Consider the following 24,027-nt stretch of genomic DNA (forward strand, 5'->3'; position numbering starts at 1 on the left):
CACAGGGTTTTCTTTTTTCTTTTCCTTTTTCCACTTTGGAAGCCAAATGATGCTCATAAGAAATTAAAACTGCAGCTAAAGTGCTGCAAGTGATTGAGAATCAAAACCTTAAGAAATAATTATAACAATGACCTAATTTTTGGAATGTTGCCAGAAAAGGTGCTCAAAAGAGCACCTAAGAAAGAGAGGACTGGGAAGACATATTTAGGCTGAAACAATTTGGCAAACAATCAAAATTAAATATTTAGTTATACTTTTCCTTGAACTTGCTTTTAAAACAATTGATTACATTTTAATTGTTTTTTTTAAAAAACAAATTACACATGTAGTACATGATCAACAGAAGAAAGTAAAACAGTATAGATATAAGCAAAATAAAAAGGGAAAATCTTCCTCCTTCTTTCCCCTACAAGGGCAAATACTGCTATAACCCTGCTATCTTTTAGACCTTTTAAAACACTGTATGTATTATAAATGTGTTTTAGAGTGGGGGCTAATACAATATGTATTGTTCTGCAAATTTTTTCACTCAAGAATATAGACATATTTCTATTCTTTTAAAAAAATAGACAATTGTGTTTTTTAAAATGGTTAGTTATTTTAAATAAAGTGAAATGGAAAAGAAGGCAACTTGGCAATTTTGAAACTTAAGCAAGTTTTATATTTGATGTATTTAAAATATTTTTCTTGGTATGAATTACTTACCAACATATTTTATAAGTTGCTTGTAAATGATATCATACTAGATAGTGTTCCACCTACTAACATAAGATAGGAGTAGGAAAGCAGCTGAGGCATGCTACAGGTGATAAATGTAGATATCATTAGAAAATGTATAGTATAATTACAATTCTATAAAAGATATGTATACTAGGATGCATAAAAACAATCTAGTAGTATAGAAACTAAAAGCCAACAGCTGTTATCACAGGATGGTTGAAATATAGGTATTTTTCCTTATTATAGTTTTCTGTATTTTCAACAATGAACTTTTATTACTTTTAGAATTAGTTAAAAAGCAAATGCAATATAAAAATGCAATGCATCTGATAAAAATTTATGTCTAAGCACTCACTACAGAAGCTAAACTCATCTGAATTAACATCCACTCCATCCCCAAATTCCATAGTAACAGAGTAGAAACACTAGGCCCTGGTTTGATTTTCTTAGTTTAAGGAATTAGATTTGAGTTCCCTCATTAGAGGAGGCAATCTTTAGCATCATTCAGAGTTGATCAGAAAATGAGACAAAAATCAGGAGATAGTATTTCTTTATTACATATTAAAAAATTAACAAAGCAATATATATATATACATATATATTTTGCAAGTCCACAGGACCTCAGGAAAAATATATGTTCTGTATGTGAAATTAATGTTGTGGTACTGTGGTTCATGTTTCGTATATTCAAATACAGAAGAAACTATATGTAGAGTGATTATACATGGGTACAGAAGATGAATAATAATAAAAAACTGTAATTTTGTGAACTATCACATACATTGTGTCAAAAAAATGAGTAAATACAAATGACCATATACTGTTAATAAAGAAAAGGAGGAAACTGTTTCAATATTCACGTTTAAATACTAAAACACAAAAATAAAACAAATTCTGTGTCTATAAGAATTTTTGAAGTGTATACAGTGCATTGCAAATAAATGAGCCCTTTAAAATTTAAAGTCCATTTTCTCTTTACCAAAGCCTATTTTTATACTTATGTTTTCTTTCTCTTATTTTAAAGTCTCTTTTTGTTTATAAAAATGTTTCGTCATGGCCGATATCTCTGGAATCTAATCTCTAGCCTGAAGCCGAGACTTCATGCAAACATATTCTCCTTTAAGGTTGCATCTTCACATATTTTCTCCAAGTATTCAGAGTCAAATAGTACAACTTCCTTTATCTGGTCATGTTTGCCCACATTTAGTGGCAGTGCTTCTGTTTCAGTAGGCTTTCTTACACATGCCCTTTTGTTTTTTTGCTGTCAACAGCGTCTCCCAACTCACACAACACAAGTGATAGGTAGTAAAGTGCTTTATACAGAGAAATACTATATAAATGTGGAGAGGTTCCTCTTAACACGCCACAGGCCAAAGTTCACACACGTCACACAAGAGAAGGCTCTTTTTAAGAGACACCTTTTCTGATAGAAGGGTTGGGATTCCTTAAAATCTTATTAATTAATGTAAGTAACATCCAAAGCTGGGAGAAGTCCTTGTTATATGTATTGCCCTTAATGGATTATTGTTAAATATCATACTGCTATTAAAAGATTCTTAATAGCTATGAATTTCAGAATCAATTCTATAGAAAACAGGTATCAGCATAGATTTTTTTTTTCATTTCTCTTTATGAAACAAAGTGTATTTAAACATGGGCCCAAAAGAGATAGACAAGGCCCATGCATTGGAACATTTCTATACATTTTGGCACTTAAAAATATTCCAGTTTCATTAATGAGTTCTCCTTTCCATTAAGCTTGTGTTTTATCCATAGAGAAGTGCCATTATGTGCCATACACCTTTATTGCTACTTGCACTCTCTTTTTAAAATATCCATGACTTTTCTTCCAAGAGATGGTTTCCAGCGCTGGACAAAACTTTTCATATTCACAATTAGTTTGCCTGTTCTTACATCCTCATGTCCTGCTACAAGGTACTCCAAACCTAAAAGAGAACAAAAGGAGCTATATAGTATCATAATTTATTGAAGGGGAGATGTGACTTTAGCAGTTTTATGTATGCATAGTTAATGGTTTTATATATTCAAGGTTGGAATTGGGAGTAATCCTATATAATAAAAGCCTAATACGCTAAGTGTCTGGTTATCTGGTCATCCGTTCAACCAATCAAAGCGTAATATGCTAATGATACACTAAGGCCGCTCAACTGCTCGCTATGACGTGCACTGACCACCAGAGGGTAGACAGTGGACCGGTCAACCAGTCGCTATGACGTGCACTGACAACCAGGGGGCAGGTGCTTTGACTGGTAGGTTAACTTGCTGCTGAGGTCCGGCCAATTGGGACTGAGTGAGATGGGCTGGACACGCCCTGGAGCCCTCCCGCGGTTCCTCCGCAGCTGGCCAACCTCCTGTGTCCCTCCCCGGCACCAATCATGCACCAGTGGGGTCCCTCAGCCTGGCCTGCGCCCTCTCACAATCCAGGACCTCTTGGGGGATGTCAGAGAGCCGGTTTTGGCCCTATCTCGCAGGCCGAGGGACTCCACCGGTGCACGAATTCATGCATCGGGCCTCAAGTAGACAATAATAGCTGACATGTAAGAAGCATTTATTAAGTGCTTTACATGTATTATCTCATTAATCTTGAAAATCACCTTATAAGTAGGTATTATTTTTCTTCTTGTTTTACAAATGAGGAAATGGAGGCTTGGCATGATCAAGAACTTATTCTGTGTCTCTCAGTGGTAGCAGCATTTTGACTTAAGCTTAGGTCTGTCTGATTACAGAACTATTTGCTCTATACAATACCACTCTCTATGGCAGTGATGGCGAACCTATGACACGCATGTCAGCACTGACACGTGTAGCCATTTCTGATGACACGCGGCCACATGCCGAGGATGAAACATCTGCTGCTCCTGAGGATGAAACATTTGCGACTAGAGTCTTGGAGTTAGTTTTTTCCTCAAAGTGACACACTACCCGAGTTATGCTCAGTTTTTTGGCGAAGTTTGACACACCAAGCTCAAAAGGTTGCCCATCACTGCTCTATGGTAAAGAAATAAGATTCCATGGGCACGTAACATACTGCTATAAATCAGTATTTCTTGGGGACTCACTATGTGTGGTAGTGTATAGTAAGGAGAATTTAATGAAAGTTTAAAAACCATTTGGGAAAACATATCAGAAGAGAGCTATGGGTTATACAAAATAGCACATATTTCCTAGATAAAGTCGATGTGCTTTTGGAATATAGGAGGTTTGTTTGTTATACATTTTAAAAAAGATTTTTTGTTGTTGTTAATCTTCACTTGAGGATATTTTTCCATTGATTTTTAAGGAGAGTGGAAAAGTGAGGGAAAGACAGAGAGAAACATCTATGTAAGAGAAACACATTGATTGGTTGCTTCCTGCGTGAGCCCTGACCAGGGCCCAGGCCAGGGAGGAGCCTACAACCAAGGTATGTGCCCTTGACTGGAATCAAACTTGGGACTCTTTGGTCCGCAGGCCGAAGCTCTATCCACTGAACCAAACCAGCTAGGGCTAAAAAAGATATTTTTATTGATTTCAGAGAGGCAGGGAGAGACAGATAGAACATCAATGATGAGAGAGAATCATTGATTGGCTTCCTGCATTCCCCCTACTGGGGATCGAGCCCGCAACCTGGGCATGTACACTGACTGGGAATTGAACCATGACCTCCTGGTTCATGGTTAATGCTAAAGCACTGAGTGACACTGGCCAGGCTATTTGTTATACATTTTTTAAAAAATGGTGAGAACTGACCAGACCTAGAGCTGACTTCGTAATTCAAAATTCTTCTTAGGCTAACAAACGTATACATAAAAAAAAAGACAGTCTCATTATCTATATGTTAATAAAAAGAAATATGACAATCTCCCTCAGTAGACATTTGTTGTAATATCAATATTGGTATTTTTCATTAATATTATAGAACACAGCAAATAAGTAATTATATTTATAAAAGAAAAATTTCCAGCCCAGCCAGCATGGCACAGTGGTTGAGGTCTACCTATGAACCAGGAGGTCACAGATCAATATCTGATCAGGGCATATGCTCGTGTTGCAGGCTTGATCCCCAGAAAGGGGTGTGCAGGAGGCAGCCAATTGATGTTTTTCTCTCATCGATGTTTCTATCTCTCTAAAATCAATAAAAATATATATAAAAAAAAAAACCACACAATCTCAGCTCTAGCTGTTTTGACTCAGTGGATAGAGCATCGACCTGTGGACTGAAGGGTCCCCAGTTCAATTCTGGTCAAGGGCACGTGCCCAGGTTGCAAGTTCGATCCCCAGTAGGGGGCATGCAGGAGGCAGCCAAGCAACAATTCTCTCTCGTCATTGATGTTTCTATCTCTCTCCCTCTCCCTTCCTCTCTGAAATCAATAAAACAAACGAACTTCAAATTAAGGGAAAATACTAGATGTTAAAACTCAATTGAAAATTTCAATTTAAACTCATGGTTTTAAAAAATATATATGTATACTTGTTTATTCACAGAAATAACCTAGAAAAATGTCACTCAGTGAAATTATTGGTTCAGGAAGGGATTACCAATTAGTGTTTAAATCATTAAATGAATGGTTAATGGGACACTTGATATTTGTATAGTGATTAAATAACACCACACGCATTATTTTTTAGTCTCAAAAGGGAAAACAGCTCTGGTCAGTGGCTCAGTTAGTTGAGTGTGGTCCCATGTACCCAAAGGTTGCCAGTTTGGTTCCCAGTCAGGGCATATACCCAGGTTGCAGGTTCCATCCCCGTCGGAGTGCACACTGGAGGCAACCATCAATGTTTCTCTCTCAAATCAATGTTTCTATTTCCCCCTCTTCCTTCCTCTCTCTAAAATCAATAAAAACCCTTTTTTTTTTTTTTGAAAAAGGAAAAACAGAATAGCCCAATGGAGAGATCAGACTGTTACCACTCTCACTCAAGTGTCAGTGTAGCAACACTGATGGTGGGTCCTCAGGTCCTATGTGTCTTCTGATGTTATTTGACACAAAGTACCCAACATGAAGTATATAACACAAAGTGTAATGAATTCAAGCCAAAATGTTTATCTTGACTCTATCAAGCTTTTCTTTAAAGGTTACAGAAAATATTGGAGGTATAGGGACAAGCTAAATGACACCACAAGGAACCAACTAGACAAACATAGAAGGGTAGGGTAGTCTCCAGGACAGCTGGCCTGGTTTCTTAAACAATAACAATTTTTTTCAACAACAATAAAAAACTGTACTTGAATAAAAGAGACTTGAGGGACTTAAAAGCCAGATAGTATGTGACCCTTGCAAGGACAAACCACCTCAAAAGGACATTTGGAGATTTGTTGGGAAATCGGAATATGGTCTGAGTATTAGATTATATGAAAATAAACTAAAATTGAAGATAAAGATCATTAACTGAATAAAGTGGGCTACATATATTATGATTTTATTTTGGTTAAAAAATATGACATGTATGTGTACAAAGAAAGATCTGGAAGGATTTTCACTGAGATATTAACAGAGATTATCTCTGGAGGGAAGAAATGTGAAATTTAAAATTTTCCCCTAAATTCTATACCTGTAATGTATCTATATATTGCTTCTATAACAATAAAAGGATTATTTAAAAAGTTTATTAAAACAAGTCAATCCTAAGTTAAAGATAGCTATGATGGTGTTTTCACAAAAGAGAAATAAAAGGAAAATAATGACATAGAAAGGTTTAGACATTGGGGAGCACAAATGAATGATGGATTATAAGGTATTTAAATTCTTTAAAGGGTTACCTTAGCTTTTGCATGAGAAAGAATCCCAATCCTGCAGGACACTCAACCAATTGAGAGCCACACTGGCCAGGGCTTAAGTGCTAGTTTTGACATTCTAAAACATGATTAATGAATGACTACAAGTATATATGAATATAGGAATGGATGAATTTGCAGGGATGCCCAATTAGATTGCTCTTTTTCAAAAGTAGCAAAGGAAGCAAGTTGGCCTGTTAAGGTTTCAGAAATTTCTTATCAGCTTTCTTTGCCCTTAGCTATTGAACTTGTAAAAATGGAAAAACAAAGTGAAATGAAAGAGTGTCTGGTTTTGCTTTGGCAAGTTCCAGTCTTTTCTTCAAAGTGAGTAAACATGTTTTCAAGAATTCTTTGAATAATTGTGCTTATGTTTTCAATTGTGATGAACTCAGTTGATTCCTTGACTGTTTGGCAGAAATCTGATTAGGAAGTATAGTTCACTTCCTGGAGAGTGGCTCAGATGGTCAAAGCTTTTGTTTTCAACGTCTGGCTAAAAAACTGAGTGGATTATTTTTTTCTTCCTTTGCCATGATAGTAGAAAGTGCTTATAGGAAGAGCCCCTGTGCCTAAATTGTTGGGAAATAGAACACAGATTAATGACTCTTCATTTCCTGTATTAAAAAATCCAAGATTCTGGTTACTTATTTTGTTCTTTGAGACAATATTTATTTATTTAAAATGTTTTCTTTTTCCATTTTTAAAAATTTAAATTAATTTAAATGAAATACTGAAGGTGTAAAAAAGGTGTGAGTGGCTATTTAACAGTAGAAATATAGTCAAGAATTGTATATCATTGTTTAGATGGTTTGGGTTGAGGTAGATATTTTATTGATAGTTTCTCTCTCTCTCAGTTATGTTTGTTTTTCTCAAATTTATGTGTCAAAGATCACAAAAGACTTCTTATTAATATAACTGTGGTTTCCTGGACTTATACTTGGAAGGAATTATATCCGGAAGAGAAATTATGCACTTGTTTCAACAGTGCATTTGAGACACAGAGGGCAACTACACAAACGGAAATACAGAGGATTTAAAAAAAATTATTTGTGCTCTGGCTGGTGTTGCTCAGTTGGTTGAGCATTGTCCGATGCATCGAAAGGTCGCTGGTTCGATTCCCAGTTGGGGCACATGCCCAGGTTTCAGATTCAGGCCCCGGTGGGGGTGCAGAAGGGAGGAAACCAACTAATTGATGTTTCTCTCTCTCTTTCCCTCACGCTCTAAAAACATTTAAAATCAATAAAAACATTTTAAAAGTTATTTGTGCTCTGTCCAGTGCTGCGCAGTGGTTAGAGTGTCAGCCATTGCACCAAAGGCCTTGGGTTCGAGATCTGGTCAAGGGCACGTATCTGGGTTGCAGGTTTGATCCTCAATTGACATGTCTCTCTTATATTGATGTTTCTCTCTCCCTCCTTCTCTCTCTCCTCACCCCTTCCTTTTCACTCTCTCTAAAAATTAATAGAAAAATATCCTGGGATGAGTATTAACACCACCAACAAAAAAAAGTTATTTGTTTTTCTAGAACTTACTATCTGGAAACTATGTTACTATTATTGAGGTACTAATGGTAGGTAATGGGGACACTATGATAAAAAAATCTAAATCCTGTCCTCAAACTTAATGAGAGAGACAGTAAAATAAGCAGTTTATGACACAGGATGACAAATGTACTTATAGAGTGTAACGGTATGAATCCCTGCAAATTCCACTGCACTTCAAGTTTCTCTAAGATTCTACAAGGTTTGTTTGTCTATTTGTTTGCTTGCTTGTTTATTTCTGCTGTTTCTAGTTTAAAACCAGAATGATCATTTAATGAAAAATAAGATGCTAACTTGAGAGTTGTTTTCTATCCAGGAGAAACAGATGCTTCTCATGCAGTAGTAGAAATGAATTCAATATTATTTGCACAGATGGAATTTTGCATTTGAACTTCCTTTGGGAGCAAGTTCTACCCAGGGCATCGTAATAGGACCTAGCTTTCAGATAAAGTGTTAGCAGCAGATAAATTCATGAAAGTGTTTTCTATGCTACTGACACCTGGAACCAATCTGAGACTTCTCTTTTAGGGCAGAGAATATTATATTGCTGGATTTTAAAGTATTATACTTTAATACAGCACCTGGAAGAGAAATCGTTTTTTGATGTCAGTTCAAAGAATTCCATTTGGGCTTTCCCCAGAATTCAGATGTGAAAAGGAGAGATGCTTTTTGCAGAGTTTATTTAGGTTGTGGTTCAGAGAATGTAAGACAAACAGCAATTCAGCAGAGAGAAAGTAGAAAAAAAATCTAATGCTCACCAGGATTGAGGATTGGACAAGTGCAGCCTCTGTTAGTCCATGATTCTGGATATAATGTTCGCTTTCCTCGTAAAATTTTCAATTTGGTAGATTTTAAGACTTTTTTAATCTTCACACTGACCTCAGCATGAGATCCTTTATCATGAGCTGATAAAATCTTTATTTTTAGCACTGTAACAACACAATTTCCAAAGTCAAAATGCATAAAATTTCATGTCATCTTTTGAGGTTTGAACAACAACTTAAATATGCACTTCAGAGGAAAAGTGAGTGAATGATGTATCATTAGGCTCAGCAATTTGCTACTGGCTTCATCTCATTTATATCAACTATACTCTTCCTTCTTAGACATTTACAACTGCTACTCATTCCCATATCACTACTCTAAAAGAATATCAGCCATTTGCCTACTGCAAGTATCATCTTAAACACATTCAGCTATCAACTAAATAGAAAGATGTGTAGGAGATAGAATTGTTATCCTGGTTTTAATTTAGATTCTAATTATATTATACTCTTCTGGTTGATAATGTATAAAGTTATGACAGAGAGCAAATGTTACTACCAGGTTATATTTTAAGTATTCTAAAGAGATTACATAATATTATTGATTATTTAATCTTCTTCCTCTGGTGTCAAACGCAAGCTGACTGGTGTTAGGGAGGCTGTCCTATATGATGGCAGAGCTCCAGTATTTTATATGACTCATGATTCCATTATGCTCTAAGACCTATGAAATAGATGGGGGAGGTGTTAAGTAATGGAATAAGTTGGGGTGGGGGAGAAAGTAAACCAAAGGAACAGTGGATGCAATATTCTATATTATTAGAGAGTTCTTGCTAGCTCATCTATATTTTGATGAAAGATTGTGTGTAATGAGAGAACCCTATCCTGGCTGATCCCATATCCATATGACTATTAGAGAGCTGTCTTTTTAGAATCACCAAGTTTTAGACTTTGAAGGGGTCTTAAGAGCTCATCCAATTTTGTTTTATGTATGAGGAAGCAAGTTTTAAGAAATTAAGTGAACTGCTCATGTTTGCATGATTTATTGGTTAGAGGTAGAGTTTGGACTAGAATCCTGATGGGATAATTGCATGAAAGGTACATAGCATAGTGCCTCACACATAGCCATGCTCAATGGCTATTTTTGGCATTTTGGGGTATTTTTTCACTAGACTGCAAACTCAGGGAATTTGTCTATTCACAACAGTAGCTCAATAAATATTTGCTAAAGGAATGATCAAATAAATCAAGTTTTCCCCCATTAAGGTAGAGAATGGGGTGGAACCATTCCTATCCCCTCCCCAAGACTATAGGTGTATAGTACTTAATAAGATCAAGGTATTTCATTACATCATTAAGAGCATTCAAATTCTCCTAAGCAGAAAGTAATACAGTTGTATTAAAAGATGCCAATGTGGTTGTTTGTAAATTCAGTCAGAGAGCTACTGAATCTATGTGATAATGAAAACCAGTTGATATTTCCACTGAACTGACTGACTTTGAACTAAATGCTCATTTTTTATTTTATTTTTTTTGCTTTTAATAGTAAATACAATTCCTTCTAAGTAAATACTTTTCCTTATTAGGCACTATATATTTCAAAAGTTTTATTCTATTATTTAGTCAAGTTGGCCGATGAAAGGGGAGAAATATGCATGTAATTTTAGATAAGATTTATGAGGTTTTTAACATTTACTTTTTTATCTCTTATGAGATTAAATACAATGTTATCAAGAACTTAAACACTTGGTTTCAGAAATCATGACTTAAATTTTTCTCTTCATTGTAATGCACATTTCAGGCCCTATAAGTTATGGAACAATAAAAAGCCCAGACACTAAAGATATGTTGGCAAGCCCTAGCCATTTTGGCTCACTGGATATAGCGTTGACCTGTGGACTGAAGAGTCCTGGGTTCGATTCCAGTTAAGGGCACCCATGCCCGGGTTGCAGGCTTGGGTTGTGGGCTCGATCCCCCGTAGGGGGCGTTTCTTTTCTTTTTTTTTTCTTCTTCATTTCAGAGAGGAAGGGAGAGGGAGAGAGAAATAGAAACAACAACAATGAGAGAGAATCATTGATTGGCTGCTTCCTGCACGTCCCCCAACCCCCACTAGGGATTGAGCCCACAACCTAGGCATAATCCCTGACCAGGAATTGAACCATGACCTCCTGGTTCATAGGTTGGCACTCAACCACTGAGCCATGCCAGCTAGGCTAATCATTGATGTTTCTATCTCTCTCTCCTCTCCCTTCCTCTCTGAAATCAATAAAAAAATAAAATAAGCCGAAACCGGTTTGGCTCAGTGGATAGAGCGTCGGCCAGCAGACTGAAAGGTCCCAGGTTCGATTCCGGTCAAGGGCATGTACCTTGGTTGTGGGCACATCCCCAGTAGGGGTTGTGCAAGAGGCAGCTGATCGATGTTTCTCTCTCATCGATGTTTCTAACTCTCTACCCTCTTTCTTCCTCTCTGTAAAAAAGATCAATAAAATATATTTAAAAAAATAAAATAAAAAAAATAAAAAGAATATGTTGGCAAGATCAGATATCCTTAATATTTAATATTTATATTTAATATTTAATGGTAAACATAAAGTTATTTAGAATTAGAAGGTAGTAACAGTTAGTATTTAGGGCAGTGACATTTTCTTTATATGCTACATTTTCCTGGTATTTGAAAGATAGAGAAACATAGAACATACATAGAAAGTAGGGCAAAAAAACCTCAGGCAGTCAGCTCATCTCAGCATATATATCCTCTTACTCTTCAGAAATATATATTCTCTTCCTCCCCCCTACCATTTACTGAGCATCTAGTAAGTGCAAGTTAATATGCTTTTCAAAAATCTCCTTTCATGGGGAAGGTGGCATCATCTCTATTTTATAGATGAGGAGGTCTGTAGAGGTTAAGTTACCCACCCCATAAACTAGAAATGAAACCTATATAGGTCTGAACCCAATGTCTGAGCTCTTGAAATACTGCTTTATGAAATACTGCTTCAAATTGAGTTCTGCTTTATATTACCTATAAACTGCTACAGGAATTGTCCAAGTGGCTAGAGACTTCCCTTTTAGATTACTAAAACAGGAAGCATTCATAGAAAGGATTATGTGTCTTTTTTTTTTTTCTTTTTGTTCTTTGCTTCTTCTCCTTATAATATGACTAGAGGCCCAATGCACGAAATCGTGCAAGAGTAGGCCTTCCTTCGCCCCCGGTTGCCGGCACCGGCTTCCCTCTGGTACCTGGGACTCGGGCTTCCCTCGCAGAGGGAGGCTCCGCCCACTCACCGCAGCCTGCCAGTCGGTGGCCTGGGCCTCTCTCTGCGGGGTGATCATGGGGCGATGGCCGGGGCCCCTGACCATAGTGGGTGTCATAGTGTGGTCCCAGATGGTCGTATGGATGGTCGTCCGGAAGGTTGTTCCACTGTTCAGCCATCTGGTCTAATTAGCATATTACGCTTTTATTGTTATAGATAACCTTGCCTTTGCTCTATAAGCCTCCTGCCCTCACCAGGGCATTTGACACCATCTCTATTAGGAAAATCAAGGCCAAGACCAGAATACTGTGCTTAATATTCTATATAATAAAAGCCTAATATGCTAAGTGTCCAATTGTTCAGTCAGCCGTTCAACCAATCAAAGTGTAATATGCTAATGATATGTTAAGGCCACTCAACCACTCACTATGACTTGCACTGACCACCAGGGGGCAGACACTCCGACCAGTAGGTTAGCTTGCTGCTGGGATCCAGCTGATCAGGACTGAGTGAGAAGGGCCGGACATGCTTTGGAGCCCTCCTGTGGTCCCTCCCCAGCTGGCCAACCTCCTGCATCGCTCCCCGACCCTGATTGTGCACTGGTGGGGTCCCTTGGCCTGGCCTGTGCCCTCTTGCAATTCGGGACCCCTCAGGGGATGTCAGAGAGTCGGTTTTGGCTGGATCCTGCTCAATGCAGGAGCTGTTCCCTGGTGGTCAGTGCTCTCCCACAGGGGGAAGCGCTGCTCAGCCAGAAGCCAGGCTCATGGCTGGTGAGTGCAGCGGTGGTGGCAGGAGCCTCTCTCGCCTCTGCGGCAGTGCTAACGATGTCTGACTGCTGACTTAGGCCGCTCCCTGTGGGGAACGGGCCTAAGCCAGCAGTCAGACATCCCCTGAGGGCTCTTGGACTGCGAGAGGGTGCAGGCCTGGCTGAGGGATGCCCATCCCCCCACCCTCACCGAGCACATGAATTTTGTGCACTGGGCCTCTAGTTATTATATAAGACTAATGTTTTAACATATTGAGAATGTCATATGCCAGGCCTCCCATTTTCTAGGAAACTCTTCATACTTAGTTTGAATAGACTCTCAGAAACATTCAAGCACTTTAGACTCACCATATGAATATTTCATTCCACAGAATGCCTTGGAGTTTCCCAAAACCTGTTCCTTACATTCACATTTACCTACAGAAATAAAATGAGAAATGATGTTAGTTAGAAACAGAGAGAAAAAAATCATCAAGTAAATCCAGGTAAAATAACTCTTTATGACTTGAGTGATTCATACAATATCATCCACAAATACTAAGAAACCATGAAAAGTCATTCAAGAGAAATAGTCACTGCCTTGTCCTGTGTGGCTCAGTTGGTTGAGCATTGACCCCTACATGGAAATGTCACCGGTTTTATTTGGGTCAGGGCACATGCCTGGGGTTGTGGGCTCGAGCCCCAGCAGGGGGCATGCAGGAGGCAGCTGATTGATATTTCTCTCTCTCCCTCTCCCTTCCTCTGCTTCTCTAAAATCAATAAAAATACATTAAAAAGATAGAGAGAAATAGTCACTCTCTGAATTGAATTCACTGTTATCCAGTGAAGTATTGACCTAAGAGAAATACAGAAATGTAGAAATACTGATATATTTTAATGCTTGCAATTAATGAGATACTAGTAAATATAGTCCATGCTAATGGAATGGAACAACTAATAGACAACCTATAGAAAAACAATTATCTATATATATAAAAGCCTAAGCGACCGACCGACTGAACAACCAGTCGACCAGTCACTATGACACACACTGACCACCAGGGGGCAGATGCTCAATGCAGGAGCTGCCCCCTGGTGGTCAGTATGCTCCCACAGCGGGAGTGCCACTCAGCTGACCAACGGGCAGCAGACACCGGGCTCACAGCTGTAAAGTGCAGCTGTGGTGACACGAGCCTCTCCTGCCTCCGCGGCAGTGCTACTGAATAGCAGCGGTGGCGGGCGCAGCAGGGCCAGGATGAGTGGGAGTGGTGCGGTGCCTGGCCCAGGCTCAGGCTCCTCCCCGGCCGCCTGCTGCTTCGTGCACTACTACATCCCTTGGAGGATGTTGGACTGCCGGTTTAAACCCTACAATCCCCGGGGATTGGGCCAAAACTGGCATTGAACATTCCCCAAGGGGTCCCGATTGTGAGAGGGTGTAGGACAGGCTGAGGTACCCCACCAGTGCACAAATCCATGCACTGGGCCTCTAGTATTTTTATAATTAATGTTCGCCACAACAAAAGTCAAATGAAATAAAATAGTAGGGCAGTTCTTTGAAGGTAATGCCATGAAATTAAAAGACTTTATTGAGCCTCTATTGTAAGCAGGACATGGTGCTATAAACGTCAGAGTATATAAATATGAGCAAGGCACGATTCTTGCCTTAAGACTTGCAACTCAGTAAGGTGAATAAAGCAAGTATATTAACAGTAATAAGTGTTCTAAGATGGGTACAATATGCTTGGTTGGGAGGTCACATGTTTGAGGAGATGGAAAAGGCTTCATGGCTGAAGAAGGATTTGAAATGGACTTTGATGAATAAGTCGGATGTTTTCTACCAACAATTAAAATTATGTATTGCAATTATGTGTGAGAGATTTGCCAGACCCTGTGGAAGACTTTCAAAATGTCTTTGTACATAGTCTACTCAGTATGTATGGCATTCTCATATTTATGTATCTGTTTCCTCTCTAGACCGTAATCCTTGAGGACAGTGGTTATGTCTTATTCATCTTTATATTCCTAGATCCAGAATGGATAGGATTTTCATTCTTCTGATTTTTCACAAATAGATATAATTTTACCCCTCCCCTCTTGCCCTCATGTATTGCATTTCATAGGCATTGAGTGGTAATAACAGCAGGTAGCATTTACTGAGGAGAACTTACTATGTAAGGTACTATTGTAAGTGTTTTACATTTATTTACTCATATAAGATTCTAACATATAGAAATTTGACAGGAATATAGAGATAAAAGGGTGAGCAAAAAAATGTTAAGAGAGATAGGACAGAGTGTGTTCATGGAAGAGTCAGTGGCTCTGTTTATCCTGGGTACAGATTGAGTAGAGAATAATAGATGGTATCATGGAGGACCTTGACTAATATGCAATTAAGGCCTGAATTTAATTTGTTAGCTAAACAAATTAAAGAAGTTACTTGAATTTAAAAATATATATATGAAAATTAATTTGGCATTATCATATCAAAAATATTAGAATGGAGAGAAAATGAAGGCAGAACCAATTAGAAGCTAGTGAAATTGATTATTACAACAGTAATTAATTTGAGTGCCAGCTATAGGCCATAAACTATATAAGGAGAGTAGGATTCTGATGAGACACATAGTGATATTGACTAATTGTCTCTAAAGCTTCTCTAGGAATCTGGGAATGAGATTTGCAAATCACAGTGGAATTAAATAGTGAGAAAGAGAAATCAGAGGTGCTTAAAATGAGCTGTTGTGATTTTTAAATAATAATTGCTTTTAATCTAAACCTAGCAGAGGATTATTCATTTAGAAATTATAGTAACTTAAGAGAAGAGCCCACAGCTTTTGATAATTCCACCAAAGCAGGACAGTATGGTAAGTATCATGTTATAAAACCTAAAAGAACTCCAAATGGCATATATTATTCCTCAACATAATGTTCTTCTCTTCAGTCCTTCAGCCTATCTATCTATATAAAATCCTAATATGCGAATAGACCGGGTGGCAGAACAACCGAACAACCGGTCGCTATGACATGTGCAGACCACCAGGGGGTGTGCGCGGAACATGGCGGGTGTTGGCAGCAGGTGGCAGAGTGCGGAACATGGTAGGCATCTGCTGTGGCGGGATAGTGGAACAGGTGAGCGGGGGTGCCAGACCAAGGTGGGGCGCCAGTTGCTGTCATTGGGGCGAGCCTCTGGTGGTTACTGAAAATTCTTTGCTCCCATGAACCACGGTCCTGCCAGGCACTCGCAACTGCTGCCAGCATCAGCCCCGCTCACACCCGCTGCTGGCACCTAGCACCGGCCCCGATCACTTGGCGCCATCAGTGGGTGCGAGCGGCAGCTGCTGGCCCTGATTGCCCCTCAGGGCTTCTCCACCTCCCCCTGCTCCTGAAGGACAATCAGGACTGGCAGCTGCCTCTTGCACCCACTGCCGGTGCTGGAGCCACCGCTCACACCCACTGCCGGGGCCCAGCACTGGCCACAATCCCTCTGTGCTGTCAGCAGTGCGAGCAGGGCCAGCACCATCAGTGTGTGGGAGCGGGAGTGGGGCTGCCGGCAGACAGGGTACCGGGGCCGTAGCGGAAGGGGCCAGGTGGGGGTGCAGAGGATGGGCCGAGACCTGCCCCTGTGCCCACCGCAGCCTCGCGGCCCACATTTCCTTTCAAGGTGCACGAATTTGTGCACTGGGCCCCTAGTAAGAACATATGTAATTCTGTTATTTAAAGACTAGAAGCCCGGTGCACGAAATTCGGGCCCTGTTCCTCAGCCCAGCCTGTACCCTCTCCAATCTGGGACCCCTCGAGGGATGTCCAACTGCCCGTTTAGGATGTCCAACTGCCCACTGGGATCGGGCCTAAATGGGCAGTTGGAAATCCCTCTCACAATCCGGGACTGCTGGCTCCCAACTGCTTGCCTGCCTGCCTTCCTGATTGCCCCTAACCGCTTCTGCCTGCCAGCCTGATCACCCCCTAACCACTCCGCTGCCAGCCTGGTTGATGCTTAACTGCTCCTCTGCCAGCCTGTTTGCCCCCAACTTCCCTCCTCTGCTGGCCTGGTCACCCCTAACTGCCCTCCCCTGCAGGGTTGATCACCTCCAACTGCCCTCCCTTGCAAGCCTGGTCCCTCTCAACTGCCCTCCCTTGCAGGCTGGGTGCCTCCCAACTGCCCTCTCCTGCTGGCCATCTTGTAGTGGCCATCTTCTTGTGTCCACATGGGGGCAGACATATTGTGTGTTGGAGTGATGGTCAATCTGCATATTACTCTTTTATTAGAGAGGATAGAGGCCTGGTGCAGGAGTGGGGGCCAGCTGGTTTGCCCTGAAGGGTGTCCCAGATCAGGATGGGGGTTCCCTTGGGGCGTGGGGCGGCCTGAGCGAGGGGCCTGTGGTCGTTTGCAGGCCAGCCATGCCCCCCCATGGCGACCCAAGCGGAGGCCCTAGTATCTGGAATTTATTTTCCTTCTACAATTGAAACTTTGTAGCCTGGAGCAGAGCCAAGCCTGCTGCTCCCTCCACAGCCAGCAGCCATTTCTGTGGCAGTTAATTCACCTTCTATAATTGAAACTTTGTAGCCTTAAGCGGGTGGGCCCGGACAGGGTGTGTGTAAAGCTTTGCTTCCCCTGTTGCCGCCGGCAACCCTGGCTTGCTCTCTCAAGCTCCGTTCTGCCGCCATTTCTGTTTGAATTTGTTTACCTTCTATAATTGAAACTTTGTAACTTGAGTGGAGGCTTAGGCCTGCAACGGCTCTCGGAAAGCTTGGCTTGCTCTGTTACCTGGGAAACCTTGCTCTGTGGCTGTAGCCATCTTGGTTGGGTTAATTTGCATACTTGCTCTGATTGGCTGGTGGGTGTGGCTTGTGGACGTGGCTTGTGGGTGTGTCGATGGTATGGTCAATTTGCATATTACCTTTTTATTAGGTAGGATCTTTCTTTGGCTGCTTTCCAATACTCTCATTTCATATATTAAGATATCAGACATTAAAATTTGCTTTTGAATGAATCTTTGTTGATCAGGCTTCAGCCTTAGTTTTCTTAAAAGAAATCTGGAAAGGGATTAAAACCTGTTTAGATACACTCGATATCAGAATGTTAAAGGGAGGTTGGGAGAGAGAACATTGCTTATAGTTCTTTGGTACTAAAGGCAGTTTTGTTGTACAGAAAGTGAAATTTTACATCTGATGTTCTCTACCTCAAAAGAAGTGGTAGAAGTTAAAAGTGTCTTTTTGGTATAGGACATTACATTCCTAGTTATGGAAACTCATGATAGGTAAATAGGTAGGTAGGCACATATATTTGAGAATAAATCACAGTGCTTAGAAAACTGATTATCACTTTTGTACTGAAAAAAGGTGCCCAAGAGGAATATACCCAATTCTATACCCAAGTGGAATATTGCTGTTTAGCAGGAAACTGAACAATGTCTTCTGCAATCTGGAGTTCATCCAGATGAATTTCAGAGGCTCTCTGGGGACATCATAGAACTAACAGCTGTTGTGAACACTAGAGTCTGGAGTCATTCTAATGCCAGCATGCTATGCGCTTAATTAGTGTGCTGCCAGCTCCCTAGTAACAAGATGACTGGCTTAATGAATGTCCTAAAAACTTGACTTTTATAGATTGGCTTAGCAGACAAAGTTGGAGAATTATGAAAATCATTGTGTTAGAAAACTAGCAGGAAACTTTCAAAAGTGGTTATTAAAATCAGAATTCAGACTATGTAGCATTAAGGCAAAAAATGGGAAAGATTTTTTTCTTTTTCAAATGCAAAAAGATAAATATGACAACATATTACCCTGTCCTTTCCACCTTCTTCCCTCTTGTGAATTAAAATGAAACCATTAGGAAAATGATCATAAGATTATGTTAAGTGAAAAAAAAACATGATATGGAATTACAAATACCAGTGTTTCTCAAATTTGGGTTTTTGATTTTTAAAGGGCTCATAAGTTCTTTTTTTTTTTTTTTAATATATGTTCTTGTAAACTAATGACATTTGGGGCATGTATAACTGTAACCATAACCTTCTCTTTAAAAAATATGTTTTTATTGACTTTTAGAGAGAGGGAGGGAGAGGGAAAGAGAGATAGAAACATCAATGAGAGAGAAACATCATTGATTGGCTGCCTCCTGCACACCCCTATTGGGGATTGAGCACAAAACCTGGGCATGTGCCCTGACTGGGAATTGAACCCTGACCTCTTAGTTCCTAGGTCGACATTCAACCACTGAACCACACTGGCCAGGCCATAAGTTCTTTATAAGAATATATTGAAATTGTAGTTTCTAACTCTACTTCAGCCATACTGGCCTGTTGCTATTTCCAGAGTTAGCCAGGCCTAGTCCCACTTGCTGTGTCTTCTACATAAATGTTTTCCCCTCTGTTATCTGTAGAGTTGGTCCCCTTACCTCCTTCAGGTTTTCACCCCTCAAATGTCACCTTTCATAGGACTTGCCCTGACAACCCTATTTAAAAGTATGCCCTTCCCAAGCACTTCTTACCCCAATCTGTTTTATTTTTCTATTATACTAAACATCATTATATTAAACTAGAGGCCTGGTGCACAAAATTTGTGCATGGGTGGGGTCCCTAGGCCTGGCCAATCAGGGCCAATCAGGTTCCCAGTTTCCCCGCCTCCTCCTTCCCTCACCACCTGTGTCTGCCACCATCTACCCTTGGTTTCCCATCCCAGCCCCAATCAGGCGATCGTGACTTCCCAGCCGGGGGAACGGACCAGAAGGGTGGCCAGCAGGCCCCATCGGCAATCAGGGCCAGCAGGCTGGGGGCAGCTCCTGCATTGAGCGCCTGCCCCCTGGTGGTCAGTGCGTGTCAGAGCGACTGGTCGTTCCATTGTAATGGTCACTTAGGCTTTTATATATAGAGATATTTTATTTATTTATTAGCTGTCATCCTCTACAAGAATAAAGGCTCCTTAGAGGCTGGGATTTTTGTCTGTTTTGCTCAATTACTATAATTACAATATTTGTACATAGTATGGGTACTCAATAAACATTTGTTGAATGAAGGATGAATTTATAAATAACTTCTACAAATTGGTAAGAAAATTGCAAATAGGAAATTTGCAGAAAAAGAAACCTAAGTGACCAAGAAACCATGAAAAGTTACCAAACCTGTTAGTAATCAGGAAAAGGCAATTTAAAATGGCAAATCCCATTCTATACCCATCAAATTGACAAAAATTGAGAAGTTTGATAACACTAACTTTAGAAGTCCAATAACTGTTAAGTGAGTTAAACTGTGACTGAATTAATGAGTTAGATTGGTATTTTTATGTGCCATATAAAAATTTGTATGTGCCATATAAAAATTTGTTTAATATATACAAAGTATTAATGAGGATGTGGTGCAACAGGATGTCATACCTTGCTGGTGGAATGCAAATTTATGCAACCACTTCAGAGAGCTATTTGCAATATGTGCTAAATTTGACAAAAGCACACCCATGACCCAACAGTGTCTAGGTTGTGGCCTAGAAAAAGGGTCAGCAAACATTTTCTGTAAGGAAACAGATGATAAATATTTTAGGCTTTGTGGTCCAAAGCAAAATTAATGATACTATGTAGGTACTTATATAACCATTGAAAGTGTAACCATTTAATCCTTACAGCAGGTAGAGCTTGACTATAGAAAAACAGATGGCAGGCAAGATTTGGCCTGAGGACCATAGTTTGCCCAGCCCCGGTTCTAATGAAACTCCTTCTCAAGTGCACAAAGTCACAGATAAGAAAACATTCATGGTAGCTTTATATATATATAACAGTGAAAAACTGGAAATTGGAAATACCCTAAAAGGCAAACAATGGGAGAATAAAAAGTGGTATATTCATATAATAGAATGGATAAACTAAAAATTGTACATATTCAGGTCAAAAAATGCCTTGAAAAGGTAGGTGACATATATATATAGTAAAAACATGAAAGTGAATGATAAACACTAAAATTCAGGTTAGTGGTTATTCTGTGGAGTAAGGGAAGCTAATGAACTTGTAGATTGGTGCACTGGGGGCTTCAAATGTATCTGTAACACTTTAAAATTTAAATGAAAACATGAAACAATTATGACCAAGTGTAAGATTTGGTAACACTAGGAAGTGTGTATATTGGTTATTATATTACTAGCGTTCCCGTTGCAGGAAAAATCCTGCAATAGGATTTCCTGCTGCACTCTACCCCGCCTCCGCTCCTCCCTTGTCGCCCGCCCCACCTTCTCTGCCAGCCCGCCTGCTTTTCCCTTCTCCCCCAGCCCTGCCTTCGCTCCTCCCTTCTCCTCCCCCCGGCTTGCTTGCTTCTCCGAAGCTTTACTCCCTTCTGCAGCTCTTGGCTTCTTTCCACGCTGTCTTGATATGCAAATTAGCCGCCATCTTTGTTGGGGTAATTTGCATACTCATCCTGATGGGCTGGTGGGCGTGGCTTGGGCATAGCGAAGGTGCGGTCAATTTGCATATTTGTCTATTATTAGATAGGATACTAGAGGCCCGGTGCACGAATTCGTGCCTGGGTGGGGGGGGGAGGGACCCCAATAGGTTGGCCATCTGTGGGAGGTTGACTATGGGAGCACACTGACCACCAGGGGGCAGCTCCTGCATTGAGCATCTGCCCCTTGGTGGTCAATGCGCTTCATAACGACGAGTTGTTTGGTCTTAACAGTCACTTAGGCTTTTATATATATAGATTACATTATATTTTATTAATATAAAATATCTTAAAACTTATTTTAAGTTTAATTTGGATTATTTAGTGAGCACTTTACAATAAAATGCTAATACAAGATTTCATGCATTTATGTTTGTGTTAAGGAGCAAGTTAGTGCTAAATGGAACCACTTGATTTTCTATGAGAAAAGAATAGAGGCAGGATGGATACAGAAATTATGTAATCCCATCAATATCACAGCATGCTCTTCAAATGAAGGAGCTGATAAACATCATAGGAAAATTGAGTTAGAGGAAATAATAGTATGGACTTGGTAAATTCAAAGAACCAGATTTATGTGTTTTGGCTTCAGTAAAAATCACTTTTCATATTCAATTCATGTTGTTAGTTTGAATTGTATTAGTTTTATTATTTGGCTTACATTTAGTTTGTAAAATTGTTCTTATTTTCTTGTTATAAAAAAGCTATAAAAATGAGTTCACAGCTAGCCTTTGCTTTGTACATATTAAGTTACACTAGGTAAGAATATTTTTCCTTTAAATGGACCTGTAAATTTCCTAACCTGATATATTGTTAGCTCTCAACTGTATAAAGCAGCATGTTTTAGAGAGAAGGAAATACACCAAAGTATTAACAGTGGAGTAATGAGATTTGGATGACAATTTTCCAAATTTTCTATACTCACTACTTATGTTACTCTAATAATTAAAAAAAGTAAAGAAAAGTTTATTAAGATACCTCTTAGTTATATTTAATAGTTTTATATGTATGGGAATCACTACTTTATTAAATGTCAGAACTAAAGAGTCCCACTATAGGATCCAAAAGCTGTTCTCTGGTTTGTTATGAACCATTGTTTGTCAAAATCAGACCTGGAAATACGTTATATCTATTGTCTTACCTGAATGTCGAAGTGCAGAAAATCCTTGCTCATCCTCCCACTCCCAGGTTGATTCACTCTTATTATGCGTGGAATGGAAATCAGGAATTTCATGATACCAGTCTATGTCTGTGCTGCTAATAAAACAGAAAATGATGAAGACATTATTAAGGAATTTCTCAGAACTTGAATGAAATGAGTACCTTTATAGAGATTTAAACATTTTCAGCTACCTTTCCAGAAACAAATAGTGTTTTAAGGACCTATTTATTGTTAAGAAGAATAATTTGTTTTGTAAAATAAAATAGACCATCTCTAGAATCTTGCAAGAACAAATGACTTGAATCTCAATTTGACAAAAATTCTTTAAAGAGATATGTAAAGCCCGGCTGGTGTGACTCAGTTGTTGAGCATTGACCTATGAACCAGTAGTACACAGGTGCATTCCCTGTCAGGGCACATGCCCTGGTTGTGGGGATTTATCCCCAGTAGTGGGCATGCAGGAGGCAGGCAATTGATGATTCTCTCTCATCATTGATATTTCTCTCTCTCTCTCTCTCCCCTCTCCCTTCGTCTCTCTGAAATTAAAAACAAAACAAACAAACAAAAAAAAACAACAACCCACATAAAAAAAGAGATGTGTAAAGACATCTTTGCTCCACTGATGGCATACAAGATTTTCCATATCACTACCAGATCTTCAAAAGAATCTGAAAGACACATAGATGAGTACAAGAGCCATGCACATTCACCTGCTGATGCAATCTCCTGTGAGAGGGTCGCAGTTCCCTGCACAGTCACAGGGCCTGCAGCCGTAGTCTCCGAAGCCCCAGTATCCCACCATACACCTGTCACAGTGTGGCCCTGCCACCCCGGGCTTGCAAGGGCAGTCACCATTACTGGGGTCACAGAAGGTCACTGAGCTGAAAGGAAGGACAGCTGATCCAACTGGATGGCAGGAACACACTACAACAGAGAGGACATACAAGGACTCGTGAGTGACTGGATTGTGGAGACTGGGTCTGCCAATCCCAAAATGGCTTCCTTTTACTACATAGCATGTCTCTGAGGCACATCCTTTAGCCAGTTGGTGTATACTCAGGGAATAAAAGCTAATTAAATTACAGATAAGAAGATAAAATCAGAAAAGCATGTCTGCTGCAAAACAAACCGCATTATCTATAGTAATAAAAGTGTAGTATGCTAATTAGACCAGATGTCCTTCCAAACGTCCCTCTGGACGACCTTCTGGATGAAGCCGGGGCTGTGAGGGAAGCCTGGGTCCCGGGTGGCAGAGGGAAGCCGGTGCCAGCAGCCGGGGAAGGAAGGCCTACTCTTGCACAAATTTCATGCATTGGGCCTCTAGTTTATTATAAAATTGAAGGCATTAAATATGAATGAATTTTGGTTGGGGTGATGGGAATGAAGACAAAGAAGGAGCATTTTGTGATAAAGGAAAAAAAAAAAAGATAAGTACGGTGTTCAAGAAACCAAACAAAGATTGTTTCAAAGAGGTAGGCAATATCAGCTGTGTCAAATGCTGATAGGTCTAGGGAGATGAAGAATGGAAATGGATTAATGCATTTTACAACATGAAGGCCACTGGTGTCCTTGATAGGGACAGTTTCAGTGAAATAGTGAGTAGCAAACCTAATTGAAGAGGTCTTGGGAGAGAATGGCAGTAAAGGAAGTT

The 24,027-nt window shown here is 39.8% G+C and overlaps 1 protein-coding gene across 2 annotated transcripts in view; it reads right to left on the reverse strand.

Moving 5' to 3' along the window:
• Positions 1–1,253: 1,253 nt before the first annotated feature.
• The window catches only part of NTN4 (netrin 4), a 112,845-nt gene continuing 90,071 nt past the window's right edge, over positions 1,254–24,027 (reverse strand). The window contains exons 6-10 of one of the 2 annotated variants that reach the window (XM_054719370.1): positions 23,087–23,300; positions 22,356–22,468; positions 13,161–13,229; positions 8,787–8,957; positions 1,254–2,666 (exon numbers count right to left, since the gene is read on the reverse strand). In XM_054719370.1, coding sequence (XP_054575345.1) covers positions 2,530–2,666; positions 8,787–8,957; positions 13,161–13,229; positions 22,356–22,468; positions 23,087–23,300 — 704 coding nt within the window. In that variant the 3' untranslated portion in view covers positions 1,254–2,529. Of the gene's footprint in view, positions 2,667–8,786; positions 8,958–13,160; positions 13,230–22,355; positions 22,472–23,086; positions 23,301–24,027 lie in introns of both variants that reach the window. The other variant, XM_054719369.1, reaches the window with a different exon arrangement.

Source organism: Eptesicus fuscus, chromosome 7 (genome assembly GCF_027574615.1).
Source record: "Eptesicus fuscus isolate TK198812 chromosome 7, DD_ASM_mEF_20220401, whole genome shotgun sequence".
Taxonomy (NCBI): domain Eukaryota; kingdom Metazoa; phylum Chordata; class Mammalia; order Chiroptera; family Vespertilionidae; genus Eptesicus; species Eptesicus fuscus.